Source organism: Melampsora larici-populina, assembly GCF_000204055.1.
Source record: "Melampsora larici-populina 98AG31 unplaced genomic scaffold MELLAscaffold_36, whole genome shotgun sequence".
Taxonomy (NCBI): domain Eukaryota; kingdom Fungi; phylum Basidiomycota; class Pucciniomycetes; order Pucciniales; family Melampsoraceae; genus Melampsora; species Melampsora laricis-populina.
This window is the reverse complement of record NW_006768800.1, coordinates 88,229-113,781: the sequence shown is the minus strand read 5'-3', so window position 1 is coordinate 113,781 and position 25,553 is coordinate 88,229. Positions and strand designations below refer to the sequence as shown.

General features: G+C 40.1%; 4 protein-coding genes across 4 annotated transcripts; 1 reads left to right on the top strand and 3 right to left on the bottom strand.

The window, feature by feature from the left end:
- Positions 1–113: 113 nt before the first annotated feature.
- On the bottom strand, positions 114–4,024 carry MELLADRAFT_109352 (uncharacterized protein; the record flags this gene model as incomplete). Its single annotated transcript, XM_007413301.1, has 4 exons — positions 114–1,420; positions 1,465–3,015; positions 3,652–3,731; positions 3,963–4,024. 4 exons carry the CDS (start codon positions 4,022–4,024, stop codon positions 114–116), a joined length of 3,000 nt encoding a protein of 999 aa, XP_007413363.1.
- A 1,184-nt stretch (positions 4,025–5,208) lies between these two features.
- Positions 5,209–7,117, top strand: MELLADRAFT_109351 (uncharacterized protein; the record flags this gene model as incomplete). The annotated part of the gene is made up of 5 exons (XM_007413445.1): positions 5,209–5,245; positions 5,347–5,524; positions 5,625–5,732; positions 5,874–6,840; positions 6,944–7,117. 5 exons carry the CDS (start codon positions 5,209–5,211, stop codon positions 7,115–7,117), a joined length of 1,464 nt encoding a protein of 487 aa, XP_007413507.1.
- A 647-nt stretch (positions 7,118–7,764) lies between these two features.
- On the bottom strand, positions 7,765–9,875 carry MELLADRAFT_49522 (uncharacterized protein; the record flags this gene model as incomplete). The annotated part of the gene is made up of 9 exons (XM_007413300.1): positions 7,765–8,257; positions 8,334–8,404; positions 8,510–8,564; positions 8,637–8,875; positions 8,948–9,057; positions 9,152–9,252; positions 9,336–9,510; positions 9,623–9,676; positions 9,777–9,875. 9 exons carry the CDS (start codon positions 9,836–9,838, stop codon positions 8,039–8,041), a joined length of 1,086 nt encoding a protein of 361 aa, XP_007413362.1.
- Positions 9,876–23,439: 13,564 nt separating this feature from the next.
- MELLADRAFT_109349 (uncharacterized protein) lies at positions 23,440–24,069 on the bottom strand (the record flags this gene model as incomplete). Its single annotated transcript, XM_007413299.1, has 1 exon — positions 23,440–24,069. The coding sequence occupies one exon, from the start codon at positions 24,067–24,069 to the stop codon at positions 23,440–23,442; it is 630 nt and encodes a 209-aa protein (XP_007413361.1).
- Positions 24,070–25,553: the final 1,484 nt, after the last annotated feature.

Below are 25,553 nucleotides of genomic sequence, written 5' to 3'. Positions count from 1 at the left end.
TTACTTTTTCTATTTTTTCCCCGAAAAACCCATTCTTTTTTTTCAAAATCTTGAAAAAAACTCCCCTCATTCCATTGTCCATCATGTTCTTATCTTTCTATTTTTTTTGACAATTAACAAACTATCAAACTTTCTTCTTTCTTTTTCCGTTTAGATCTACGCAAACCAAGATCAACTTTAACTTTTTTCTTATTATTTGGATGATTTGAGATTTCAGTTAAATTAGTTTGATTGATATCTTGATTTGAATCTTGATTTGAATGTAAAATTGAAGTTGGATTCGAAGTTGAAGTTAAAGTTAAAGTCGGATTAGATTCTTCATTCTGATCCAAATTCTGATTTTGATTCTGATTCTGATTCTGATGTAAACTCAAATCCGATTCCTCATGAACTTTCTCAACTTCTTTCTTCCTTTCTCCAACCCATTCTTTCCTCTTCTTCGCACCCAATCCGTCCTCTTTCTTCCTCTTAACACTAGTTCCAACCAACCTTTTCTTCTCAACTAATCCAATCCCATTCCTTTTGATCATCAAACTTTCTTCTGACACTGATACATCATTATGAACTTCAATCTGATGATGACGAATCCGATGATGATGATGATCACCATTCACCAAAACCCGATCATCTAAATCGATCTTCGAAAACAAATCATCACCTTTCAAAATCTCTACCCATCTCTCTTTTTGCTTTCCCTTTCCCTTTCCTTTCTTTCCTCCCCTTGCTTCTTCTTCTTCTTCAATCTCTTTAGGTCCAATAAACGAATCAATAGTAGTAGTAGCAGAAACGATCGGACTCAACAATCCATTCTCTTCATTACTTTCACTAGATCGGTTTCCTTCTTCTTCTTCTTCTTCGCCAAAAGGTCCATCAAAGATCAATTGTAATTCACTCTTTAATTTCTCTACTCTCTCTGCACTTCTCTTGGATAATGCTAATCTGAAGGCTTGTCTCTGAGCTTTTCGTACTGTTTCACTTTCAACTAATTCATCTACAAGACTTGAAGAAGCAGGTTGGATTTCGATCACTTTTTCAATCACTGCTTTCTGAATCACTTCTTCTTTCAAAACTTCATTTGGTATCACTGGTGAATCACATGGAGGTGTATGTTGATCAAGTAAGAATCCAATGGAAGATTCCCTAAACGATTTCACATCAACTCCATCAACATCATCAGTCTGATGAATCCTCAAACTCACTGATTCCTTCGGTTGGATCACTTCTACATTCAAATAGCCTTCATTTGGATTCTCTATATAATTGCTATACTGAGAAATCATATATCCTAATTCTTGAAATGTTCTATATACTAAATCTTTTGTAACTCCTACTTCTATCAAATATCCTGCTGTGACCCCCCATGAAACTAATTCAGATATTAATCCTCTGACTTCATGACGTTCTCCTTCCAGATCGATATCTATTGAAACACCCAATCAAAGATAATGTCAGCCTCAAACTTACCAGTATCAAGAAGACAGATTTCTAAGAATGACTCACATGACATGAATGGTTGTTCGGTCGGATATATTATTGTCGGGTTAGGTTGGTAATTTTCATAAGGACCTGTTGGTGGACATGTCGATTGAGCTGGAGGTCGGTATGGACCAAGAGACTCTTCGTATTGGACTTGCATCTGCTCATGATGAGGATACTGTACTTGTTGTTCATTTTGAGGCATAGATGAAGGATCTTGATGTGGCATTTGATAGCCGTTAGACTGAAATCCATTTTGGTGATGGGCTTCATACTCGAACTCAGGTTGGACCTGATGTGGTCTTGACGGAGCTTGTGGATATGATTCTTGCGGTTGATGGAATTGATAATACTCTCTAGGGGCTGAATTATCTTCCATGATCGGCTGCAGATGTGGTTGCTGTTCTTGGCAATTTTGATTCAAGTGCGTTTCCTGATGAGATGACGTTTGCCTAAGCTGAGGTGGTTGAGAATGCCTACAAGCATCATCCATCATGACCTGATGGGAATGTAGATTAGGTTGCTGCTGATGATATGATTCATGTGAGTGTTCCTGAATCTGATGATGCGGTTGAGGTGGAGGATGACAAAGATGTGAGGGATGAGAAATATGCTGTGATGACATCTCAGGGTGATGGTTATTCGTTTCGTTATGTTGCTCTGATGGGTCATAGTAGTTATCAGGAGCTTGTTCTTGTTGTGACTCCATGGCGACCATCTGTTCATCATATACTGGTTGAGCTGTTGTATAGTATGACTGTGAAGGTGGCGGTTGAGCTTCGTGCTGGTGATAATGATGCGACATATCGAAATCGGAAGTTGTTGGAGCATTTTGAGGAATATGCGAATATGTCGATGGAGGGGGGTGAGGAGGCTGTGGTTCGGTTTGTTCGTAAGGGTTCTGTGCGGGTTGGTATGATGAGTAGTTTGGCGGATAGGCTTGAGGGTGATGAGGGTGCTGTGAAGGAGGAGCTGCAGAAGCTACATGATGTGGTGCTTGTTCGAATGTCGGCTCTGGATAAGTAGGTTGAGGCTGAGTTTCATGATAAGGTTGCCCATTCTGATCATACTGAGGATCCTCTGGTAGATCATGACGATAATAGTCATAGGCCTCCTCGGACGGTCCTTCACCCTGACCCTCATCATGACTGGGCCTGCGAGGATCTCTGGGAGGCCGGGGGTTCAGACTAGGCCTAGATCGCCTTTCCTGTTGCCAGCGTCGACTACGAGCCGTACCATAGCTATCTCGACGATCTTTAGCATAACGATCATCATCTCGGCCACGATCTCGCTCCCTCTCCCTCTCCCGCTCCCTCTCCCGCTCCCTCTCCCGCTCTCGATCCCGCTCTCGCTCTACTCGATCTCGCTCCCGCTCTCGATCACGATCTCGGTCTCGATCTCGGTCTCGATTACGAAACTCGATTGTGCGCCCTTTTGGTTTGACGGCCTTGAAACTTGCCCGTTTACTACGAGCCACGACTTTACGCGCTCTAGCAGAAGGATGGCTTCGTGATGGGACCTCGGCATCATGATCGCAATCTACAGTCGAAGGCCGACGAGAATGATCACTGAGTGACGGACGTTGGCCATTGTCCTGAGGGCGATCTTCAAGAGAGTTGGCTTCTGTCTCACTGATTTCACCTTCCTCTAGATCTGGGCTGGCAAGTTTGCTAGTTGACATGATTTGAACCGATCTGAACCTGATTTGAAAATCAGATGAAAGGAGACCAGATTCGAAAGAGACGAAAGCCCAATTGACCGGTTAACTATCCAGAGTTGAATGTCATGATCCGATACGAAGAGATTGGAGAGAAACATGTTAGAGTTGTGATGTTGAAAGGTCATGATATTTGAGAGGATAAAGCCAATGAGAGTAGAGCGAACCTATCGATCAGGTTGATTTTAAAACGAGATATCAATTTACAGGTTTCTGTGATCTTGAGAAAGATGAACGTATATGCCGATAGATTGAAGAAAGGGTTCGATTTGATTTCGATTTGATTCAGATTTGATCAAGAAATGTAAAAGTTAAAAACAGAAAAAAAACAGAAAAACGAATTAGGTTTTTGAATGTATGTCTTGGTCTTTAGTCGGATGATTTTGAAGATAAATCGAATTTGCTTTTGGAAGATTAGTTTGTGAATCTAAGTAAGTGAGATTCTTTGAACCCTTCACTTTCAAAGATTTGACGATTTGAGAATGATCTCAAGTGATGATGATGAGGGTGAACTTGATTGATTAAGGCTTCTCTATAACTTTAAGTTAGATAGAGGAAAACGTTTGAATCGTAAGACTGATTGATTAAAAGATATCGATCGATTGAATATGATATGTCGAATGATAGTCAAAGTCAATGAAGTGTTGATAAAGAAATGCAAACAAAGAAACACGAAATGGTCAGAAGTGGATCAGCTCTTCACTCAGCATCTGGTACTCATACACCTGTTACATATCAAAATTTAACTCAGCATTTTACACATACTTACACATATACACATCTGATAAACCTCATCTTCATCAGTTCCATCTCATCAGTTCCAACTTCCATCAAGGGGTAAAGTCCTCAGCTTCATCAAAATCAAAAGTTCAGAAAATCAGACAATATATCAGAAAAACAAGCTATCAAGCAGTAATGGAATTCATATATGAGCTGATCAAACATGATAAACTTTCTGCTGTTTGAAAGAGTCAATCATATTCTCTACCTCAACATTTCCTTTTCTCTTACCCACTCTCACTATATAGGAGTATATATTTCATCGGATTTACCATGGTTTAGGAAGGATAAGATATGTTAGAAAAAACATATAGCGAAACCCATTGAAAACACCTCTCTATGAATCTGATGATTGATCATGGACAAGCGCAGGCCAAATCCCATTGAGGAAAAAGGCAAGTCCTACGCGCTTGTAATACCAACCCTACACTGACACGATGGATCCAGCTGATCTTTGTGGAGAGTACAACTTCAAGTGATGCCATAAACGTTATCCGTAGCCTCTAGCAAGCTCATTGAAGTTATTTTTCTATCTTGCTTTGAAGGTTAACCTAACTAAGTCCCCCTTGGCGAGCGAGCCTGCGAGAGAGAATTCAAGCAAAAAAAAATGAAAGCTTCCACAAAACAAACAATATGTATATCCTGGGATGCTAGTCAATCTGATGACTTGATCATCCAGTTTATTCCTGATTTCTATAACTCTTTGAGCTTGATTCCACAAGAAACCCTGAGCGTTATATATGCGTGCTATAAGTGTCTCGCATAAATTTTTATGGACCCACCCTAGTGTGACTCTTTTATTCTAAGTTGTGATACTTTCAGTCTCTCCCATGGCGGACCTTTTGATGGTTTTTGAGTCAGTTGCAACTGAACTATCCTAGTATAGCTTTATTTGTTTGTTACTTTGCAAGTAGGGCTCTATTTCTACTTATTATTGTGAGTTTGGAAAGAAGCTTTGTCATCCATGGCATCAGCTGATGATGAAAAGTGTCAATCCATGGATGATTTACTCTTAGTAAGGTGAAATCGAATTGAATAAGAAAATGTAAATCATCTTGAAATGGTCAACAGGATTTCGATACATAGCATGGTCATCAAGAATGGTCATCAAGTAAACTTATCTTACTATATAATATCATTCGATTCCTTTTAGCTATATATATCATTCGATCCATTTCTTTTCTTTTCTTATTCTCATTAATTTTCCATTTTATCCTATCTTCTTCAACTTTCAAATGTCACCCAAGAAAAGAGTCTCAACCAATCGTAATAGTAAGCTTTTATAAAGAAACTATGTACCCAAATCCATCTCTCTCGATGATGATGATAATGATCATTACCATCCTGATCTTGATGAATTTCTTAAAAAATAGGTTTAAAGGATACTTCAATCGAACAATCTATCACTCAATCATCTTCATCTTCTTCTTCTTTAAATTTAGATCCACTTGACTTTTCAAAACCTCAACCAGATGATCATCATCATTCGATTACATTAGAATCAAATCTAAAACCAACAAGTTCAGAAAAAAGAAAAATTCAACTCAGATCGTAAGTCACTCGTGCCCATTTGAGTTTACAAAGCCTTTTCTCTTTGGATCTTTTGGATTTCTTTCTGACAATTGGTACGATTTTTTTGGGGGGAGAATAGGGCACAAAGAACTTTTAGTCAACGTAGAAAACAACGTGAAAAGTTGACATCTTCTCAACTTGTTGATGCAACTAATTTGAATCGTGAAATGAGAAGTACGATAGCAAGGTAACTTTGATTTCAGATTTCTTTCATTCTAATTCCCGATAAAAAAAATCTCTTTCCATCCATCCATCCACTATATATGTATATGTCTCTTTAATAAACAAGACACTAAACCTTGATGGTTTTTTGACGAAATCTTTGAAGAAGTCAAGCAGAACGTGAAGTTTTACGCCAATATGTTTCGAAAGAAGTTTTAGAAGAAGCCAAAAAACGGTTTCCAATCCCAACGAATTCAGAACCGAGTCTACAACCTTTACCAGGTTATCATTCACCTAATCTAGATTCCTTTAATGATTTATTGATCACCCCTCTTCCGAATCGATTTCATCAAGATGATGTGATCGATGTGAATGATGAGAATTCGATTCCACAAGGTTCTTCTAAAACACATGATCGAGATGTGATCAGAGGAAAAGATCAAGGGTTGGGTGATCCTGCTTTATCATCACAAGATACGTTTTGGAATTCTAATTATCCAGGAATTAAATCCGATCAATTGGTTTCTGATATGAAACCTATTCTAGAAAACAGAACAGGTTCAGATGAACAGATGGAATTGGAAGAAACCGAACCGACCCTCATGATCAGTTCGAATGTTGATCTATCGAACGGTTTCATGAGCATGAATGAAGGCACATCTGCAACTGATTATCATCAATTTGAAACGTGTGGATCTCCACCTGAATTACAATTTGATGAAGGTTGGGGAGAGTTTTGGGAAATTCATTATGACGAAATTGAAGAAGAAGAGAAAGAAGAAGTTGAAGAGGTAGTGGAAAAGAAAGAAAGTCAAGAAAAATCAAAAGTGAAGATTCAAAATCCAGAAGATTCGAAAAATGTGATCATCAAAAAAGGATTAACAGGAGAAGAAAAGAAGACAGAAGTGATGAAAGGACATGATTCAGCACTTGAAGGAAAAAGAGGAGGAAATGAAAACGAACGGAATGTAGCGACTCAAGAAGCAGGAAGTCAAAATGATTTAGCTCAACCTATGCCCAAGAATTGGAGACCACCTAATTTAACTAAAGGTGAAAGTGTTAGACAAATGTTAAAAGGAACTCAAGCTTGGGGAAGATTAATGTCACATCCATTAGCTGCTCAATGTGATAAAGTTTAGTGAAGCTCTTTTTTTTCTTTTACATCTTCTCATCAATTGAGTACATAGTGAATTGATATCGTACTTTGTTTTGGTTTTGAAATTGGGAATTTTGTAGGATGAATTAGCAAGAGCATTACAAAAACAAGCTAAATGTGCTAATGGATCACCAGTGGTTTCAAGAGATGATGTGATGAAGATTTGGCTATCGATACCTGGAAGAGTTAAAGGAAAAAGAGCGGGATATAAATTAGGTGAAGATGGTAGAGGTGATGTAGATTTAGGTGATTGAATTTGGGTTGGATGGGTTGTAAAAATAAATACATATTGAAAGAAGTTATTACAATCTTGTGATTCATTCATTCATTTATATATGATGACCTTACTATATCAACTTTTTTTATCTTTCTTTCTTCTTTTTGGTTGATTGGGGTTTTCATGTTTTGAGATTTCGGAATCAGCTCTTAGAGTTAAAGGTTTTGGTAAATTTTTCACGATTTTCTTTTTTGGTTTGTAAAAAAACGAATCGCAAGGATAGATGTCTGAGCAATGTATCGTACAAACTCATCCAGATCTTCATTTGTACCACATGATTTTGAAGGTTATTATCAGATGAGTTGAGAGCTACTCATGATGATTTGTATAGGATTGATTGGATCTACTTGAGAGCATGTCTGTAGAAATCATCAACACTTTGAGCAATGGTTGAGTTAGAGCTCCAGAGATTTGTAAGAGTCAAAATGTATGTTAAGAATGAATGTGATAGCCTCTCTTCAGACCATATCAACGTCCAAAATTTGACTAAAGAGAAAAAGGATCGGTTTATGATGTTGAGAATAGAATTCTGTCTTTGATCAAGTGGTATGTACCACCAAGAAAGACTTCTTCAATTGAAATTGTCTTTCCTATAGTTTCAGATAATCGTTCATCTAATGGAAGTTGATGATAAAGTGATCACTTGGCCGAAGATGAATAGATTACATGGATACATTTTTTGATTTGATCTGAAATCATGCGCTTGGAACGAAAAAAACGTGTTGATAAATGAAACTTTTTAAAAAGTACAACAATTTTCTTGCAAATAATCGATCAATCTATCAACTTACACTAAATAACCTGTTTCTTAACAAAACTACAACAATATAAAACCAACATCGCTTCTTTCAATGATCACCTCTTTTTATATGCTTACACACACACCCCAAATCTTACATTATAATTTAGATTTCCCACTAGGTTCAACTTTGATTTGTAAGATAGCTTTAGCCAAAACTTTTCGATTAGCCAAATCATTTAAACCTTCTTGAAGTGATTCTAATCCTTGATAAATCTTAGGATGTAAAACCGGTCTGATCTGTCCTCGCTTAACTAATTCTAAAATTGATAACCAAACTTGAGTAACGGTTTCTGGTTCATTCTTTAAATGAGCTCCCTGTTTTGATGGATCGAAATCATTAGAATTCTTGGATCTGTTTTATAGGTTGGGTGGGTTTTGGAATTAGGCTTACCCAGAATACTCCTGTCACTGCTGAATTCTTGAGGAGTAGAAGATTAGCTGGGACTTTTTCTATATCACCGCCTGTTTAGAAATCAACATCGGAACAAAAACCACGTTAGATTCTCGATTGTTCAAATTGTACAGAGAAAGGTACGATGATCTGCATTTTGACAAAATTTAACTGACCTGCAAATCCAACGACCACTAATCGACTATTCCAACCAGAAACTTTAAGTGATTTCTGAAATTCAAAAATAAAGTTAACAAGTTTTTTCCAAATCAATTCATTTCAACTTTAAGATTTTCAACTCACATTCAAGAGACCGACTGGGTCAAAGACCACATCTACACCTTTTCCTTTAGTGATCTTCATCACTTCAGCTTGCCATTCCAATAACTTCCCTGGCTTCTTTTTCGCATCTGGAGCAGATGTCACAACTGTATCGCTGTAGACAATCGTATGATCGTCGATTGGGGAAAGACCACCTTCTTTGCGAACAAAGTCTAGTTTTTGTTGACTTGATGCCGTTGCAATCACTCGAGCTCCAAGTGCTATAATATAAAATAGATTTGGATCAAGGAAAGATCATTTCTAAGGGATTTCGAAGAGGATCATTAACTTACCTTTGGCGATCTGGACTGCTGCAATTCCTACTCCACCTGCAGCTGCATGTATCAAACACCATTCACCTTTCTTCAACTGTCCTCGATTCACCAAGGCAACGTATGAAGTCCTATTCAAAATGTTTCAGACGATTTCAGTCATTTCATCTCTCGATATTTAAAAATTATCATATCTGATCTAGAGATGATCATCTGTAAACTGACGGGTATGTTATGTATAGTCCAGCGGATTGTTCAAAACTAAGTCCATCAGGCATTTCAATTAATCTATCCCATCTTGCCTTAACCTTTTCAGCATAAGCACCCTATAATATAAAGATCGAAGAGACAGATTTTTTTAGTCAAACCTCGAAGCCGATCCAAAGAAGAAGAAGAAAATTGTACTTACTTGAGTAGAACCAAATACTCTAGTCTTACCAGGAATAAAGTTACAACCGGTTGGGATCGGACTATCTTTTGAAATCATACCTGAGAATTCAGATCCAGGTATGAATGGAAACGGTGGTTGGTCTTGATATTTTCCTTGAACTTGTAAAATATCAAAGAAATTCATTCCTGCACAACTATTCGAATCAAAATCAACATCATCATTAGATTTAAGATTAATGGAGGGGGTTTCCACAAAAGGGGTTTACATAGCAGAGAAGTATATCGGTTTTGTTCTGCTTGACTTACTTTACATTTACTAATACTTCATCTGGTCCTGGTATAGGTGATTCAACATTCTTTCTGTTTCACGAATACGACGATCAGAAAATCAAAGGTAAGCTCATTGTGTTAGCAGTACACACCACCAAACCATGATCATAAGAAACTTCAGTACACTTACAAAAGACAGGCTGGTAGATCGGTTAGGCCATTTAAGTTTTTGGTAATTTGATACGCTTTCATTTTTGAGAGGTCTTGGGATGTTGATCGATGAGGTTTGATGGGATTGGATGACTGAACTGTAGTACCACTTTAGATTTCATCTTACAGTATCGTCAACTCGATCGGTTATCACTTGGGCCGGATACCCGAACGTTTACCGCTTGTCGGCTATTGAACTTTAGAAGTGAAGAAGTTGCGATAATTACACTTCTTTTGACCATTTTGTATTTACAATCAGAAACATCATTGATGGAAATGTAGAGTGTTGATGTATCGATTCAAGAATGAAAGCTCCCGCTATGTTGATGCGCTCTTGAGTGTTCCCAAATAATGTTTTGGTGGTGGTCACCTTGAATGTGCACTGATCATGATCACATCGAATTTGAAAGAACCATGCCAATTTGCTTGAGTAACCTCAATGATCCTGAACACCTTGCTTTGGAGACAAGTATGAGAATCTTCAAAGGCAACTTTGAAGGTATGCAAAAGGGCACAAGTGATTGATCTGAATTTATCATAAAAGAAAACAGACAGCTGATTATACAGGATCCCACATATATATATATTTCCTGTTGATGATTTTCCTGAGTTTACCTCATCTAGGGTATACAAATATGGTTCTGGAAATTTCCAGAAGGGTTTTCCCAGAACACCAGAAGTTTTTTTTTGGGTGTGTTCTGACCTTAAAGTATGGTGTTCTGAAGCTTTGAATAACCAACACTCTGTGTTTTTCAGAACACCAGGAAGCTTCAGGTGTTCTGGAAAAAGTCATCTGGAAATGTCCAGAACAAAATTTGTATAGCCAAAATTATAGTTTTGAAGGAAACAATCTGATTTTGTTTGTTTTTGTCAAAGCTGTATCTATATTTTAGGTGTTTTCTGAGCCAGACCATCTTTAAATGGCATGAGTCTCTGGAGTATCAACTTGAAGATCTTACAACAAGCCTCTGTGGATAGGAATTGCATATCAGTAGATGCTGAAAATTTTGGAAGATGATGATGAATGGGTTCCTCACTTTGAGAACAGTGCAAGTGATATGTGTCTTTAAAGGTTGTTTGACATACAATTCAGTAACACTGCCAGCATTAAAGAGGTTCCCAGATGGGAATATGAGTTGTAGGGATCAGACCGCCATTGTGATATATGTAGTCACAAAGGCTGTCTGATTCCTACGACCCATATTCCCATCTGGGAACCTCTTTAATGCTGGCAGTGTAAGTTTGTCTTAGTCTCTTTAGGGTTGTGGACGAGGATGGCAAAGCTTTATTGTTTTTACCACACAATTTGTCTTGAAAATGTTTTTGATTTCTTTATGTGCCACCAAAAAGTACAATAGGGGGTTTCAAGTTTGGTTTTTTTGCATAGTTTTATAAATTTGGACAAGTCACAGGGGCCAAAATAGATACTCACATACATGTGAGCGTTGTAGACTTTTTGGAATTCTCCAAAAAAGATTCATTTTCTTTCAGATTGATTCAATTCACAATCTTGTTTGTGTTCAGGTGATCAGCCTGTGGTTCTCATATTTTACTTGACATTTATTGAGAAGGCTCATTTCCATCTTGGATGAGCAATAACTGATTCCCGATGAGTACTCAGGATCAGCTCATGAGTCACTGAATACTCAGCAATTTGTTCAAAATGAAGATGAGCACATGAACTATACCTTCCTGAGGCTTCATTTTTCAGTGAAGAAGCCTGCCCAGGGGCGTCCCATTTGAGCTGCTCAGCAAATACTCAGTAGCATCCCCTGACTGGATCACTGATGGGCCAGACTTTCCTCAAACTTCCTTGCTAAGGAATGAAGCCTGATAAAAGCGTCATCCCATCTGCTCATTGCTCAGCTAATCCTCAGTGATATCCCTGGGTAAAGTTTTTCACACTGAAGGGCTGAGATCAACTGAGCAGCCCCTCAGCCAATACTCAGTGATATCCTTTGGATCCTTCTGATCCGGCCAGGAATGCCCCTGAGGACTAGCTGAGCAGCTGAGCAGAACTGAGCAGCCCCTCATCCAATGAGCAGTGAAATCCCCCGGATCCTCCTGATCTCAGGGATGCCCCTGAGGAATAACTGAGCAGCTCAGTTGAACGAGCAGACGGGCCTCAGGCTTCATTCCGGAGCCATGAAGCTTGAGGCAAGCTTGGCGCTCTGTGATCCATCTGGGGGATACTTCAGAGACTTAGCTAAGGGAATACTCAGTTCAGCTCAGCCCCCAAGCTATACATTGGTGGCATCCCTTGGAACTTACTGAACCAGGGAACGCCGCTCAGGATCAGCTGAGCAGATGGATCAGCCCTTCCTCAGACTTCTTTGCTCAGGAATAAATGCTGAGGAAGGCTTAGTTTGTCTGCTCAGTTCCTGATGATCACGTAATCAGCTGACCAGCAGAAAGAAAAGGGAAACAAATGGGAAACAAATGGGAAACAAATTGGAAACAAATGGGAACCAAATGGGAACAAAACAGGAACATATCAACGCTCACATAGTTGTGAGCATCAATTTTTGCCCCTGTGAGTTGTTTGTGGAAAAAATCTTTGTAAAACAACATATGTTTCATTTGGGAAAAAAGGTGTCCCGCTGTAAAAAAATACGCATATTTTACAAAAACGGGCAAGTTGTTGTAGCATAAAAATGTGTGATAAAATCTAACTTGAAACTCCCTAATGCAACATTGATTTGCATAAGATTTTGAATGGTTCTAAATTTGAATGTCTTCTTTATAGCTACAAGATGGCACCACCAACATGTTTACCTCAGATTGAAACTCCATACAGTCTGACCTGTGCAAATGCATACCTGCGCAACTGCATAACCCGTGATAATGCATAGAAAAAATCCTAAATTTTGATACTTTTTACTGCCAAATTTGACGATGGAATTGCATAACCCGTCAAAATGCATAGCAAAAGCCTTCCACCCAAGTTATGCATTTGCGCAGGTTAGACTGTAGTAGTCTTGGAATCCAAACCTTCCAAGGTCTTGATCTGAGGTAACTCTCAGTGCAGAAGAACAATTTGGATGAAACCTTGGAGAAGGTCTGTGTAATAATTTGCCTCCAACAATGCCTTGGATTTCTCCATTGGCAGTGTGGAGTGGGGAAATGAGAGATTTTTGAATGGCTTGTGATTCTGAAGATCGGAATATTTGGATTGTATTTACTGTTCACAAGTGAAGAAGTTAGTTTTGGTCACTTTTGTTCAATAAGATTTTCTTGATTGTTATGTGAGATTAGCATAAGAAAAAGATCAAGTAGGTTTGAGATTAAGGGACAAAAAAGAAAGGGGACTGAAGTATTAGAAAAGTCAGGCCAGATTAGGGTGGTTCAAGTCAAGAGTTGCGATCCACCTGCTCGCAGACTTGCGATCAGTCTTTTTAGGGTTGTCCGATCCTTAAAAATCCTGATTGCGCAGTTACAAACGCACCTAAATTTACGTTTTATGGCTTTGTATCTTCAGGTACACCGTCTCCCAATGCGCTTTTTTTTTGTTTCTTTTTTTAACGTGTCTTGTTTTTGTCAGGATTTTTTTTTTCATCGATTTGTTTTAATGAAAAGATGTCTCCGAGGCACGACGAGAGACTTGTGAAGCGTTTGATCATGTGACTATGTAGTATAAGACAGATAAAATGACTTCTTTTTACCAGAGACCGTTAGGATCCAGGAACACCCAAAAGAAACCAAATGATAAAAAAAGTATTTTTTTTTGCCCTTTGCGCCTGATTTTTTTCCGATGCCACGGTGGAGATCTATAAATTTCAAGACAACTTAGCAGATCGCAAATTGGTGAACCACCTCTAAAGGTGGTTCACCAACTTTAAATTTTACTTATAATTTAAAGGCCCCGAACAAAACGTAAAACTTAAAAAAGGGCTGTAAAAGGGTTACTTGAACCACCCTATTGAATGCTGGAGGCACAACATAGATTTGAGATCAGACAATATCACACCCCATTAAATGAATACTGCACTCACTCATGCAATTTTAAATCAACTTTGATAAGACCTGCATATGGTGACTTTATTTTGCATTTTTTGCGGTAGCTTGGCAATAAAAGTAATTGATCCTCAACTTATTGATAGTCAGGGGTAAGCTCAGGGTCTGGGCAGCCACAAACCTCCAGCTTCTTGAGACAGGGACATGGAGCATCCAACAGAGTCCTATTCGGTGAACTGCAATGTTCTGATGTCCAGTAGTTCCAGTCTAGAGAGCCTAAATATCACAATCTTGGAGGCAAATCAGTAAGTGTCTTCCGACTCATCGTTGTCTTCAGACTCCTCAAGTACTAGCTTATTCACGAAAGATACGACACCGGATTACCCCTCCGGCCCCAACTGGTTTACTACACTTACCTTCATTGAACCACCAAATTCTGCTATAGCCTTGCATCCAAGAGGATAGTTTTTGACCTCAAGCTTTTCCTTCGCTTCAAATCAAGTAAATCAGGTTAGTATCATCAATTAGAATCTGAAGACATTTCACTGATTCTGTTATAGATTCCCATCTTCATGAACACTAACAAGATCTGCTTTGATTCTCATGTTTCAACTCATGAAGGCTTCTTCCCCATGAGGACTCGCAATCTCAGAGCTGATGAGCGTGGCCATATAATTGGTCTCCACAAGGGTGGACTCAACGGGACACAGATAGCTCAACGCTCAGGGCGCCCACGATCAACAATTGCTACGGTCATTCAGAAGTATAGAAGGACTCACACTACACCAAATGTCATCTTTACCGGGCGGTAAAGAAAACTACTGACATAGAAAAGTCCTGAGGCAACAGGAAGAGAGCTAAAAATCTGAAAAAATATGCACCTTGTTCCTAGATGTTGGGGCGTCATGATGAGTATTTTTTTGTATTTTACACGCAGATATTGGTTTATGTACTAACAATAAACGCTGAAAATCATCAAAAACTCACATGTAACAATACCTGAAATTTGGGTCATGAGTATGAAGACAATATTTTGTGGTCTAAAAACTTCAATAACTTTTGCAATTCTGCTCCAAATAACTCGATTTTTGGTTCATTCAAAAGCTGAAATATTCTCCTTCACACTTCATAATATTAGTAAGGTGCTATCTAGTCATTTAAACACTCTACATATGTTCAAACAGTTCTGCATGAATAGCTCTGTAGGATCTTTTTTAGACCAGCTACAGATGTGATGTCTTAATGAAAAATGTAGAGGAAAGGCTCACCTTTTTAATGCACTTCAAATCGAGTGATTTGATTCAGAACTGCAAAAGTTATTGATGTTTGAAGATTCCAAAATCCTGTCTTCAAAGTCAAGGGCCAAATTTCAGGTATTGTTACACGTGAATTTTTGATGATTTTCAGTGTTTATTGTTGGTACATTAACCAGTATCTGTGTGTAAAATACAAAAAAATACTCGTCATGACGCCCCAACATCTAGGAACAAGGTGCATATTTTTTCAGATTTTTAGCTCTCTTCCTGTTGCCTCAGGACTTTTCTATGTCAGTAGTTTTCTTTACCGCCCGGTAAAGATGACATTTTGTGTAGTGTCACACTTTGATACCTACCAAGCCCCCAGGCAGGCCAAAAAAGTTTTCAACTCAAAACCTTCATGATCTCGAGGATGTAGTCAAAAATCATTGACGGGCTTCACTTGGACATATCACCTCAAAACTCGACTTTGATATCAGTCCCACCGCAGCTTGGAAAGCTTTAAAAAAACTTGGCTACCACTCTCGAGTACCAGCTCCTAAGCCATTCCTCAAGGACAATCACATTGAGAGGCGACTTCAATTTGCACTATCTTATCAACATCTGACAGTTGATGACTGGAAAGACATCATCTGGACAGACGAGTCTTTGTTTGAGGTTGGAAAAAGGTCGGAGAAGATTCGAGTCTGGCGCAAATCCACCGAACGATTCAACAAAGGATGCCTCGTTCCAACTTTCAAGAGTGGTTGCTCATCTGTAATGATCTGGGGGGGGTTCACAAACACCAAGAAGCTGAATCTGGTCTTTATGGAGCCGGGAAAACGAAATGCCACCGACTTTGTTGCCCAAGCTTACAAAGGTAGCCTTGCACCGTTCCTTGCCTCTGACACTAGCTCTGAAAGCCTTGTATTGATGGAAGATAGTGCGCCGGTTCACACGAGCAAAGTCGCCAAAGAGTGGCGAGGAACTCATGGCGTTTCAAAGCTCGATTGGCCCGCAAATAGCCCTGATCTCAATCCAATAGAGAACATATGGCGTGATATGAAGCACTCGATCTCAAAAAATCATCAAGTTAAATCAGTGCAGGAAATGCGTTTGGCTGTGAAGCATGAGTGGGAAGCTATTGGAGAAGACAAGCTTCGTTCACTGGTAGAATCTACGCCACATCGCATCCAGGCTGTGCTGGAAGCAGACGGTGGTCATACTCGGTGGTGATATATTTGTAATACTTCCTTTTTGAAGTCTCATGTGTATTATTGTATTTTTCAAGTCCCTTGTTTGTTATAAGGTTTCTTTTGCCATCATCCTCATATCTATCATAAAGTTGCTCTGTGCAATTGCATCTGTAGTCCTTACCAAAAACAAACATTGATCTTCTTGATCGTTTGTTGTCTTCAAGAGAAAATCTTGCTACTACTAGTCAATTCAGTCAGTACAGGTAAGTGTAGTAAACCAGTCGGGGCCGGAGGGGTAATCCGGTGTCGTATCTTTTGTGAATAAGCTAGTACATCCTCAAGTGACGATGATGGTACAATAGAGCAAATCATCTACCTGACCTTCCAAAGAAGTGGGCAAAGAGTTTCTAACAAATGAATTCATACGTCCCGCTGTCAGTTTTCAGGAGATCATACATAGAAAGCTTCAGATCAGCAGGGTCAAAGAAGAAGAAACATTCCCACAGGAATCATGAACTCATTGAACTAGATCAAGAACGTCAATTCACGCACGGAGATTTTGTTCAAGCATGCAACCTAGAAGCCAGATAGGCAAGATAGATCTACGGCCGAAAGAAATACGCCAACTATATAAAGAAGCACATGAAAATCATTGAAAAGATGAAAGAACAAAACAAGTGCTGGTTAGTCGCGTTTTGCTATCATCTCGCCATCAGAATGGAAATTTTTAGAGGCCAAACAAATAGCAAGGGAAAGAAGGAAAAGAAGAAGAAAATGTCATTACCGAAAGGTAGAAAGAAGAGAGTGGAAGAAGAAGCGAGGTGGGACACCAAAGCAGCTGGCAAATTAAAGTTCTATGAAACTGACCCATACACTCTGGGCCACGTGAAATACGGAGTCGATTTCTTTACAGGAAGAAACAAAGATGAGTCAGATCTGTCTCAACACGACGAAGATTGCTCGGCGGTGGCTTCTAAAAGGCCGTTGAATCAGAAGAGTAACACAAAGAAGCACTACAACAACAGGCCCTGAGGGAGATCAAGACCAGGAGGGAATAACTACCCACACAAAACAACGGTAAATAACTGTCTGAGTTTTCCTAACCGCAGAACATTCCATCCTCATCAAAAGAAAAGAGAAATAGTTACTCACAACTACGTATTTGCCTAAACAGTACTTTGGAAACCAAAATGATCGAGTTGTTCAATCACAATCAAACCCGATAGCGAGTACCAGCCAGTTGGTGGAACAAAATCCCCAAAGCGGAAACACAACACAGGGAGAAAACTCAAAGTTGCAAGGAAGTACTGGTAGAGTCAACTACCATGCCCAAAAGTGAGCAGAAGCATCTAATCACATTCCATAGAGAGATAGACTTGCTGATGAAATTTGTTGAAATTTCTAAATGCTGGTCCGAATACAAATTGGGTCAACGTAAATTTTCAATCCAAAAATTTTCTTACCTATCACTCTGCTTATCTCGTGTACTATGATTGTGGGGAATTCTTGGTTCTTGATATCCTTGTTTTGTAACTGGTACACAATTAGAAAATGAATACATTCTTAGAATTTGAAATATGATTCCCTAAACCAATGGTTAAAATTCCGAAAACAATAGACCCAGCCGAGAAAAAATACCCGAGAGAGATCCTGAAGTGGTAGTTATTGGGATAGAGAGCAGAGATGACGACAAAGAGTCAATCGAATCAACCCATTCCTCTCAAGACACTGAGGATGGGAAAGCAAAAGTCCCTTTACCGTTGAATCAAAGGAAATCATTCATAGTGCCAGTAGACTCAGTATGGCCGGCCGCTGTTAATTCACATATGGACATCAGGACATGGATTGCACTGATGGAGAAAGTAGGCCTTCAAGATGACATACCGTATATTGAACAGGGTTTCAGAGAGGGTTTCTGCTTGGGAATACCACGACACAAAATCCAAGGGATGAAATGGTTCACACCCCCGAACCACGCATCAGCAATACTAGCCAGAAGAGAAATCGAAGCTACAATGACAAAGGAAGCACAAGAGGGTAGACTGTCTGGGCCATTTACGAAAGAGGAGGTGCACAATAGCTATGGGTTTTTCCGGTCAAACCCGATGGGAAGTGCGGTGAACGGAGACGAGTCCATTAGGCTCATTAATGATCTGTCACACCCTAAACATGACAATGACATTCCATCAGTCAACTCCTTCGTGAACAAAAAGAATTATGAAACTTACTGGGACAGGTTTAGCACGGTAGCAAAATTCCTATGCAACAACCCGGGAGAGTGGGAGTTGGCCTTTTTCGACTGGGCAAAGGCGTATAGACAACTCCCAGTACACCCTTGTCAACAACGATTTCTATGCATAATTGATTTCTACGGCAGAGTATGTATAGATCTCGCGGTGGGATTTGGAGGTGTAGCCAGCTGTGGGGTCTTTGGCGGACCGGCAGAAGTCTGGAAGTCAATAATAAAGACAATTCTTAAACTATGGGCAATTTTCCGCTGGGTCGACGACAACCTCATATTGAGGAGACTGGGAGACAAAACCTCATTAGCAGACATCATGAACCTGAGCAATACGTTAGGAGTGAAAACTAACATGGCCAAAAACCATGATTTCGCTGAAGAACAATGTTATACAGGTTTCATCTGGAACAAGAAAAATCACACAGTAAGACTACCAGCGGAGAAGTTGGCGGAAAGACTTCAGATAGTAGAAGACTTACTTGTGGTAGACCAAACATGGAGTTTTGACACAATCGAAAGTCTGGTGGGGAAGCTGGGACACACGGTACACATAGTTCCGCACATGACAGCTTACCTACACTCGTTCTATAGATGGTTGAAAAGCTGGAAAGAAAAACAAGCACTACGGACAACTCCAGAAGACTTCAGGAGCAATCTGCTAGAATGGAGGATATGTCTATCCAATTTCAAGTCACTCACCTTGATTCCAAACCCAAAACCACTGGAGGTAGAGTGGGTAGGCGACGCTTCCTCATCCTTTGGAATCGGGGTGTTAGGAGGTGCCAACTGGGCATGCTTCGGATTTGTAAAGGGTTGCCAAAGTCTAGATCTAGTTTTGGACAAGCGCACAATTCCTTGGGCAGAAACGGTTGCTGTCAGGCTAGGGCTCTTGGTGTTAGCAAAAGTGATGAACATACAAGGGAAATCCTTTCGGGTGGACACAGATAATACGACTACCCAATCAATGATAAAAAAGAGAAAATCCAAAGATAAGCAAACAAATGAAGAGTGGAAACAGATACAAAGGGTACTTACGGTTTTAGGCTGTAACATCAAAGAGAGACGTGTTACATTGAAAGAGAATAAGGCGGATAGCTTATCAAGAGGCTACCTAGGAGACCTTTTTTGGTACAATGAAGTCTTAGTAACTGTCCCGACTGATCTGAATCACATACTTTCCCAGACATCACCGACAGAAGGACACCCACTGTCAAATGGGAAGAAGGAAAGAAAGTCTTTCCTCAGAAACCGCCAACCAAACGAAGGAGCTGATCCGCCTGACAAAGTTGTTTAAATCCTTTTGGCAGGATGCTCGAGGTGTTGATAAATTGGAAGAAGACAAAGTACAACAACACTTCCTAAGAGGTACATGGGCGGATGGTACTCTAAAACATTACAACTCAGCAATAGTGAAACTCATACGGTTCTCAATAGTGAAAGGAATACACAGGGAAGAACTCTTACCAATCTCTCCCAAAACCTTAAAATTATTTATTGTCTGGGCATCAAAGAAACAAGAAGAAAGGGCGATAGTGATGAGTCAGTCAGCTCCTCGACGATCAAAGCATACATAGCGGGCGTAAAAGCCTGGCATATATTTCATAACCAAAAGTATCCAGACGACGTAGACTCAGCGGCAGCTGGACTTTTGAAAGCATCAAGGAAAATAGAAGCAGAGTTCAAAGAACGGGACAGGAAATACCCACCAGTACTGATTTCAGATTTAGTAATCCTTTTGAACAAATTAGAAAATGAAGGGGAAAAGGGAGTAGGGGTCCTAGCGCTAGCCCTAGCAGCCTTCTGGGGCACAGCTCGATTAGGAGAGCTGATAACTGACAACCCGAACAAAAGCTTACCTACATGGGAGGATGTATCCTGGGGTCCAAATAGCTCCTACGTTAGAATTTTCAGACTCAGTGCGAAGACCACAAAGCCAGGCGAAAAACAATACATACACTTACACAGACAAAAATCAAAACTCGATCCTGTGAGAGCAATGGAGAACTGGTTTGATTTGAAAGAGAGGAAGTTATCAGACGGGATATTCATCCTGGGCTCAGGTTTAGAAAAGACTAGGTTGAAGAAAAGTGAAACCATGGCTTACCTTAGAAACATATGGAATAAACATAGATTGAAGAAGGATCAATTGTTATTCGGTCATTCTTTCAGAATAAGCGGAGCCTTGCTCCGTTGGAACCTTGGCGCTTTGAGAGAAGAATTGAAATCACAAGGTAGATGGATGTCCGAGGCTTATAAGATTTACCTGAGGAAATTCTCAGCAAAAGATTACGCAAAAACCGTTAAACCATTAGAAGCTCTACGGGTAGATTAGTAACTGGTAGCTTATTTGTTTAAAGTTTCATCATGCAGTTCAGAGGAAGCGGGTAATACAGAAAGTATTCAAAATTCAACTGACTTTATGCAGCCACAAAATATTTGACACTGTACAGTCAAAGTTCAAATGTAAGGTGAACAGATGATCAACTATACAAGCATTTGGAGGAGAAGAACAGAATTAAGGAGCAAGAAACTCTCTTCAACAGAGTTTAGGGGCTTCTCAGAGCTCTCGTCTCAAGCCGACAAGAGTTTTGGGTGCTGAGAAGCCCTAGTCTCCGGGAGTTCTGGTCTCACCAATGAGGTGAAAATGCTGAGACTTCTAAGGAATCCTTAGCCTTTTCCCTCAAAGGCCTCCCCCACACCACTAATAGTATATATAAGTTTAACTACAAGGTTAAACAAAATGTCTACTGTGGTAGACCAGTGCTCATACAAGAGACAAAGACTTGTTAGAACTGAGCAAAAGTTATAACTATGGTTTAAGAATCCCTGCTCAAATACCATAATCACTTTGTACAGGAGTCCTTAAGTTTTCCCGCAGAAGACTGAAATGGATTGAAAGTGTTCCCAAAGCCTGAGACAGTGCTCTTCAGTCCATTTCAGGCTGAAGCGGGTAAGTTGCTAAGACGGTGTGGAGTCACAGGCCCGGGACTGGTGAAAGGTCACCATCACAAGCGTGTGACAGATGAGTGTGGTGCCCAGGAGAAAATTCTCTTTTCCCCTGTATTGGCAATCCCTCACTCTCTCACCCCACAACTCTCCGTCGCTGTCAACTTTGCTTTCTCTATTCTTAAGACTTGTTAAGGGCTTCTAAGCTCTTACAAAATTTTGACCCGCCCGCCTGCCCGGTGCTGAGAAGCCCTAGTCTCTGGGAGTTCTGGTCTTGCCAATGAGGTGAAAATGCTGAGACTTCCAAGGAATCCTTAGCCTTTTCCCTCAAAGGCCTCCCCCACACCACTAATAGTATATATAAGCTTAACTACAAAGTTAAACAAAATGTCTACTGTGGTAGACCAGTGCTCATACGAGAGACAAAGACTTGTTAGAACTGAGCAAAAGTTATAACTATGGTTTAAGAATCCCTGCTCAAATACCATAATCACTTTGTACAGGAGTCCTTAAATTTTCCCGCGCAAGACTGAAATGGATTAGCTATTTTATTTTTTTATTTTTTATTACTACATTTCACATTACGTGAAAGGTCTTTACCCAGGCCTAACCCGGATCCTTGCTTCAAATCCCTTATAGGTCTTAGGTAGTTTTTTATGTTTTTTTATTATTTAGTGTAGTTCTGCTAAAATTTACAGTTGTATTGGAAAATCCCAGTCACCAGTTCAATTCCTCATCCCTTTACACAGTATCTTTGTTTATTTTATTTTATTTTATTTATCATCACAAGTAACAAGGATTACAGGAAATTGGAAATCACCATAGTTTTGCATCAACACTTTGTGTAGTGTAGGGTACTATTGGAATATGCCTGTTCTTTTGGATCTTTTAGAATTATTAGAACAGTGTTACAGGTTAGAATTGTGAAGATAGAAAGTTGTTAAGAATTGCTCCTGTGTTAATTTTTTTTATTCTTGAACTTTTATTTGAAGGTTGAGGGCAGTCTACGACAATCTTAGTTTCATCCGCCTTGTTACTCTTTCTGCGCAGTGACTCTTCCCCTCTCCGGCTCAGCCTACACCACACAGTGTAGGAGTTCTACACCGTGAGCTTTGTCCTTGGAGCTTTTGACAAAGGTTGTGCAAGAAATCAGCAAGGGAGTGGTTTTATCATTGAGATTGAGATGAGTGGAGTTTGTCAATTGAGATTGAGGAAAGTTAGTTGAGTTAGGCACGTTCAGCAAGGGCTTGCTGTGCTTTGGATTCCGATTGGAATTTCAGGATTCCCCGGGAATAGCCATAGCTGATTGGTGAGCTTGTGGATGTGTGTGCAAATATCCATTTCTGGGGTGGGCTTTTAAAAAAACATCCAAGGGGTTTACATCCTTTTTCAAGTGTAAACTGATTGATAGGCAAAATTAGAGATTTGGTGCTCCAATTAGCGATTGACAACCTAAAAACTTTACCCTCATTTGGTTGTGTAAGAGGTCGCATGCAAAATTCTAACTTACATATGTCAAATTAAATTCTTACACTCAATATTGAGTGTAAATCATTGAGTGTAAAATTTTATTGACCCATTTTCAATACAGAAACATATTCAAGCTTCTCAGTATGCTGTGTACTCCTACCTCACAGCTTGCACACTCAATTTAATCACTATTCAAATTTTTGGCACCCACCCACTATCCCTGGGGTCTGATACCTCCCACTCCTCAGCATTTGGTGTGAGTCCTCCCTCAGGCCTCTCCTCAATCCATGGCTAGATCACCAAGAGGATACGGATCCCTCAGGTCTAGTTGGAAACCTGAGAGAAGCCCCAAGGCCTAAAACACTCCTACCCTCCTAGACTACCCAACAAAAAGCCTACTAGGGGCAGAAGTGGAAGGACTTGAATGTTAGGTCTGGCATTATGGTCCCCACCCTGAGTAGAGCCTAAGCTCTGAACACACATACTCCAAGAGAGGAGCAGACAGAAATGATGACAAAAACTACCTTGACATAAGATGATTGAAAGAATAGAAAAAACCCATGAAGCTTAAACCTCAAGCTCTTGCACTGGATCCAGTGATCAACCAGCGGGTGCAAATATCCAACAAACAGCAATTGCCCCTGAGATTACACAGAAAAGCGAAGAACATCCGTCGCAGTGGCATCTGATCTTTAGAGCCTTACTGGCTTCGCAAGAACAATTTTGTAAAAGAAGCTGGTCAGGATTTTCTGAATCATAGACCTTGATCTGTCCACAATACCCAAAGACACCCTGATCTGATTCATCAGTTGGGACCAAACCGCCCGCCGTAGAATCGTTAGAGTTTTTGCCGTTCAGCAGACCACCCACTCCCTGTGCTATACGGCGCATTTCGTCCTCACTGTACACCGTACGCTGCATACGAGGTTGTGAAGGTGCTATCATGACTGCTTCTTGCTTTTCCTGTCGACCACGGATGGTTCTTCTCACAGTCATCTCCCCTTCCCTTTTATTGTATTCCAGCTCACATGCTGTTCCTTCTTCGATTCTTCGGTGCAATCCCTCTGTACCAGGACTCCATTTAATTGCCGAAGCCACTCCAGAATTGAATCCCCTCGAGTCCGTCGCAGCGGGCACATACGACGAGGCTGCCGCGTCTGAAAATCCTGTAAGGTTACAATTGACACGGCAAGCGAGACTGACAAGTAATGCGAGAATAACAGCTATCATTTTTGGTAGATTAAGAACACCTAATCATGAAATGTTGCTGAAAAACACATGTAAGCCAATCAGGATCTTGTGAACAAGCATGAAGAAACATACATCAAAACTGTGTACTGGAGGAGTTCAATTCTAATTGTAATCAACAATATCTCAAGTAAACAGGGGTCTGTTGAGATGTCGTTTTTGAGGCCAATCTGGTGGTATTCAAGAGCGTATTGACTGTAGATAGGTTAAATTCAATGTTGTGCATAAGTCATTGACATCTCTTTGTATGTTTCTCTGGTTGCAAGTCGAGTGGAAATGTACGCACCCAATGTGATTAATCAATGCAATCTCAAGAAAATAGGTGTCTGCTGAGATTTTTTTTGGAGCTAGTATGGCGTGACTAAAGAGTGTATCAACTGTAGATCTTGTATGATAGACATTGTGGATAAGTCATTGTCATTTCTTGAGGTTATCCGGTCGCAAGTTGAGCGGAAATGTACACACCCAACGTAAGTACTAAAGGTTCTAATGGTCTGAATCACCAAGCAAAGATTTCGAATGCCAAAACTGTGCTTCGACTCAAAGGATCACAATCTTTAAGATTGAGCTAAGCTCTAACAAGCGAGGACAGTGCAATGATTAAGTTGAAGTACCAAAATCTTTGACGTGGCTAGAGCAAGAGAGTAGGGCCAGCTTTGCGGTTGTGCTAGTGCAGAATGACGGTTTAAATAAGTTGATGATGGGAAATGCGCTAGGGCATGTTAAGGGATGTCTCACATATCAGTTGTGGAACAAGTCTACATAATGTTCTGCGCGCTCTCGATTCGGGAGGCCCAGGCCCGCGATAATATTTACAATCTTGTCGCCAAATTGAACTATTGGCCACGTATCATCTATACCAAATTGTTTTGCATTCTGTGGAGCCACGTTTGGGAGATCACTGCGCACTGATAGTGATACCTTTGAGTTCTCGCATCCTCCAGTCTGCCGCCTCGGTTTCTTGGAGCAAAACATTGTCACAAAGCAGTCAATGACATGACCCGTGATGTCCCCTGATATCCCCTTTTATTGCCCACGGGATCCGAAGCAGTGTCACATGAAGTTTTCTAATGCAGTTGCATCGTTATCTTTCGGAAGATCCTGGTTGTGGAACGATCCCACATATCTAATGTTCTGCGCGATCCCGATGTCGATCTCGACACCAGGCCCGCAAACGCGCCAAATTGAACCCTTGACCATGTCCTAGGGATCCCGGATTGTTTTGGAGCCTATCAGGACATGTTTAGGAGATCTCTGTTCAGTGATACCCGCAAGTTGGTCCAATACTTATGAGCAGGTCTCTTTGTGTGTTCTTTTATATTCACAATCCCTTGGTTCTGCACCCACATTGTGAGTCAATCCAATTCTTATGATTTTTTTTTGAAAGTTAAGATGTTCAATAATGACTGAGATATGTTGATGTATGCATCAGTATCCACATCATCCACTTTATCTCTACTAATCAT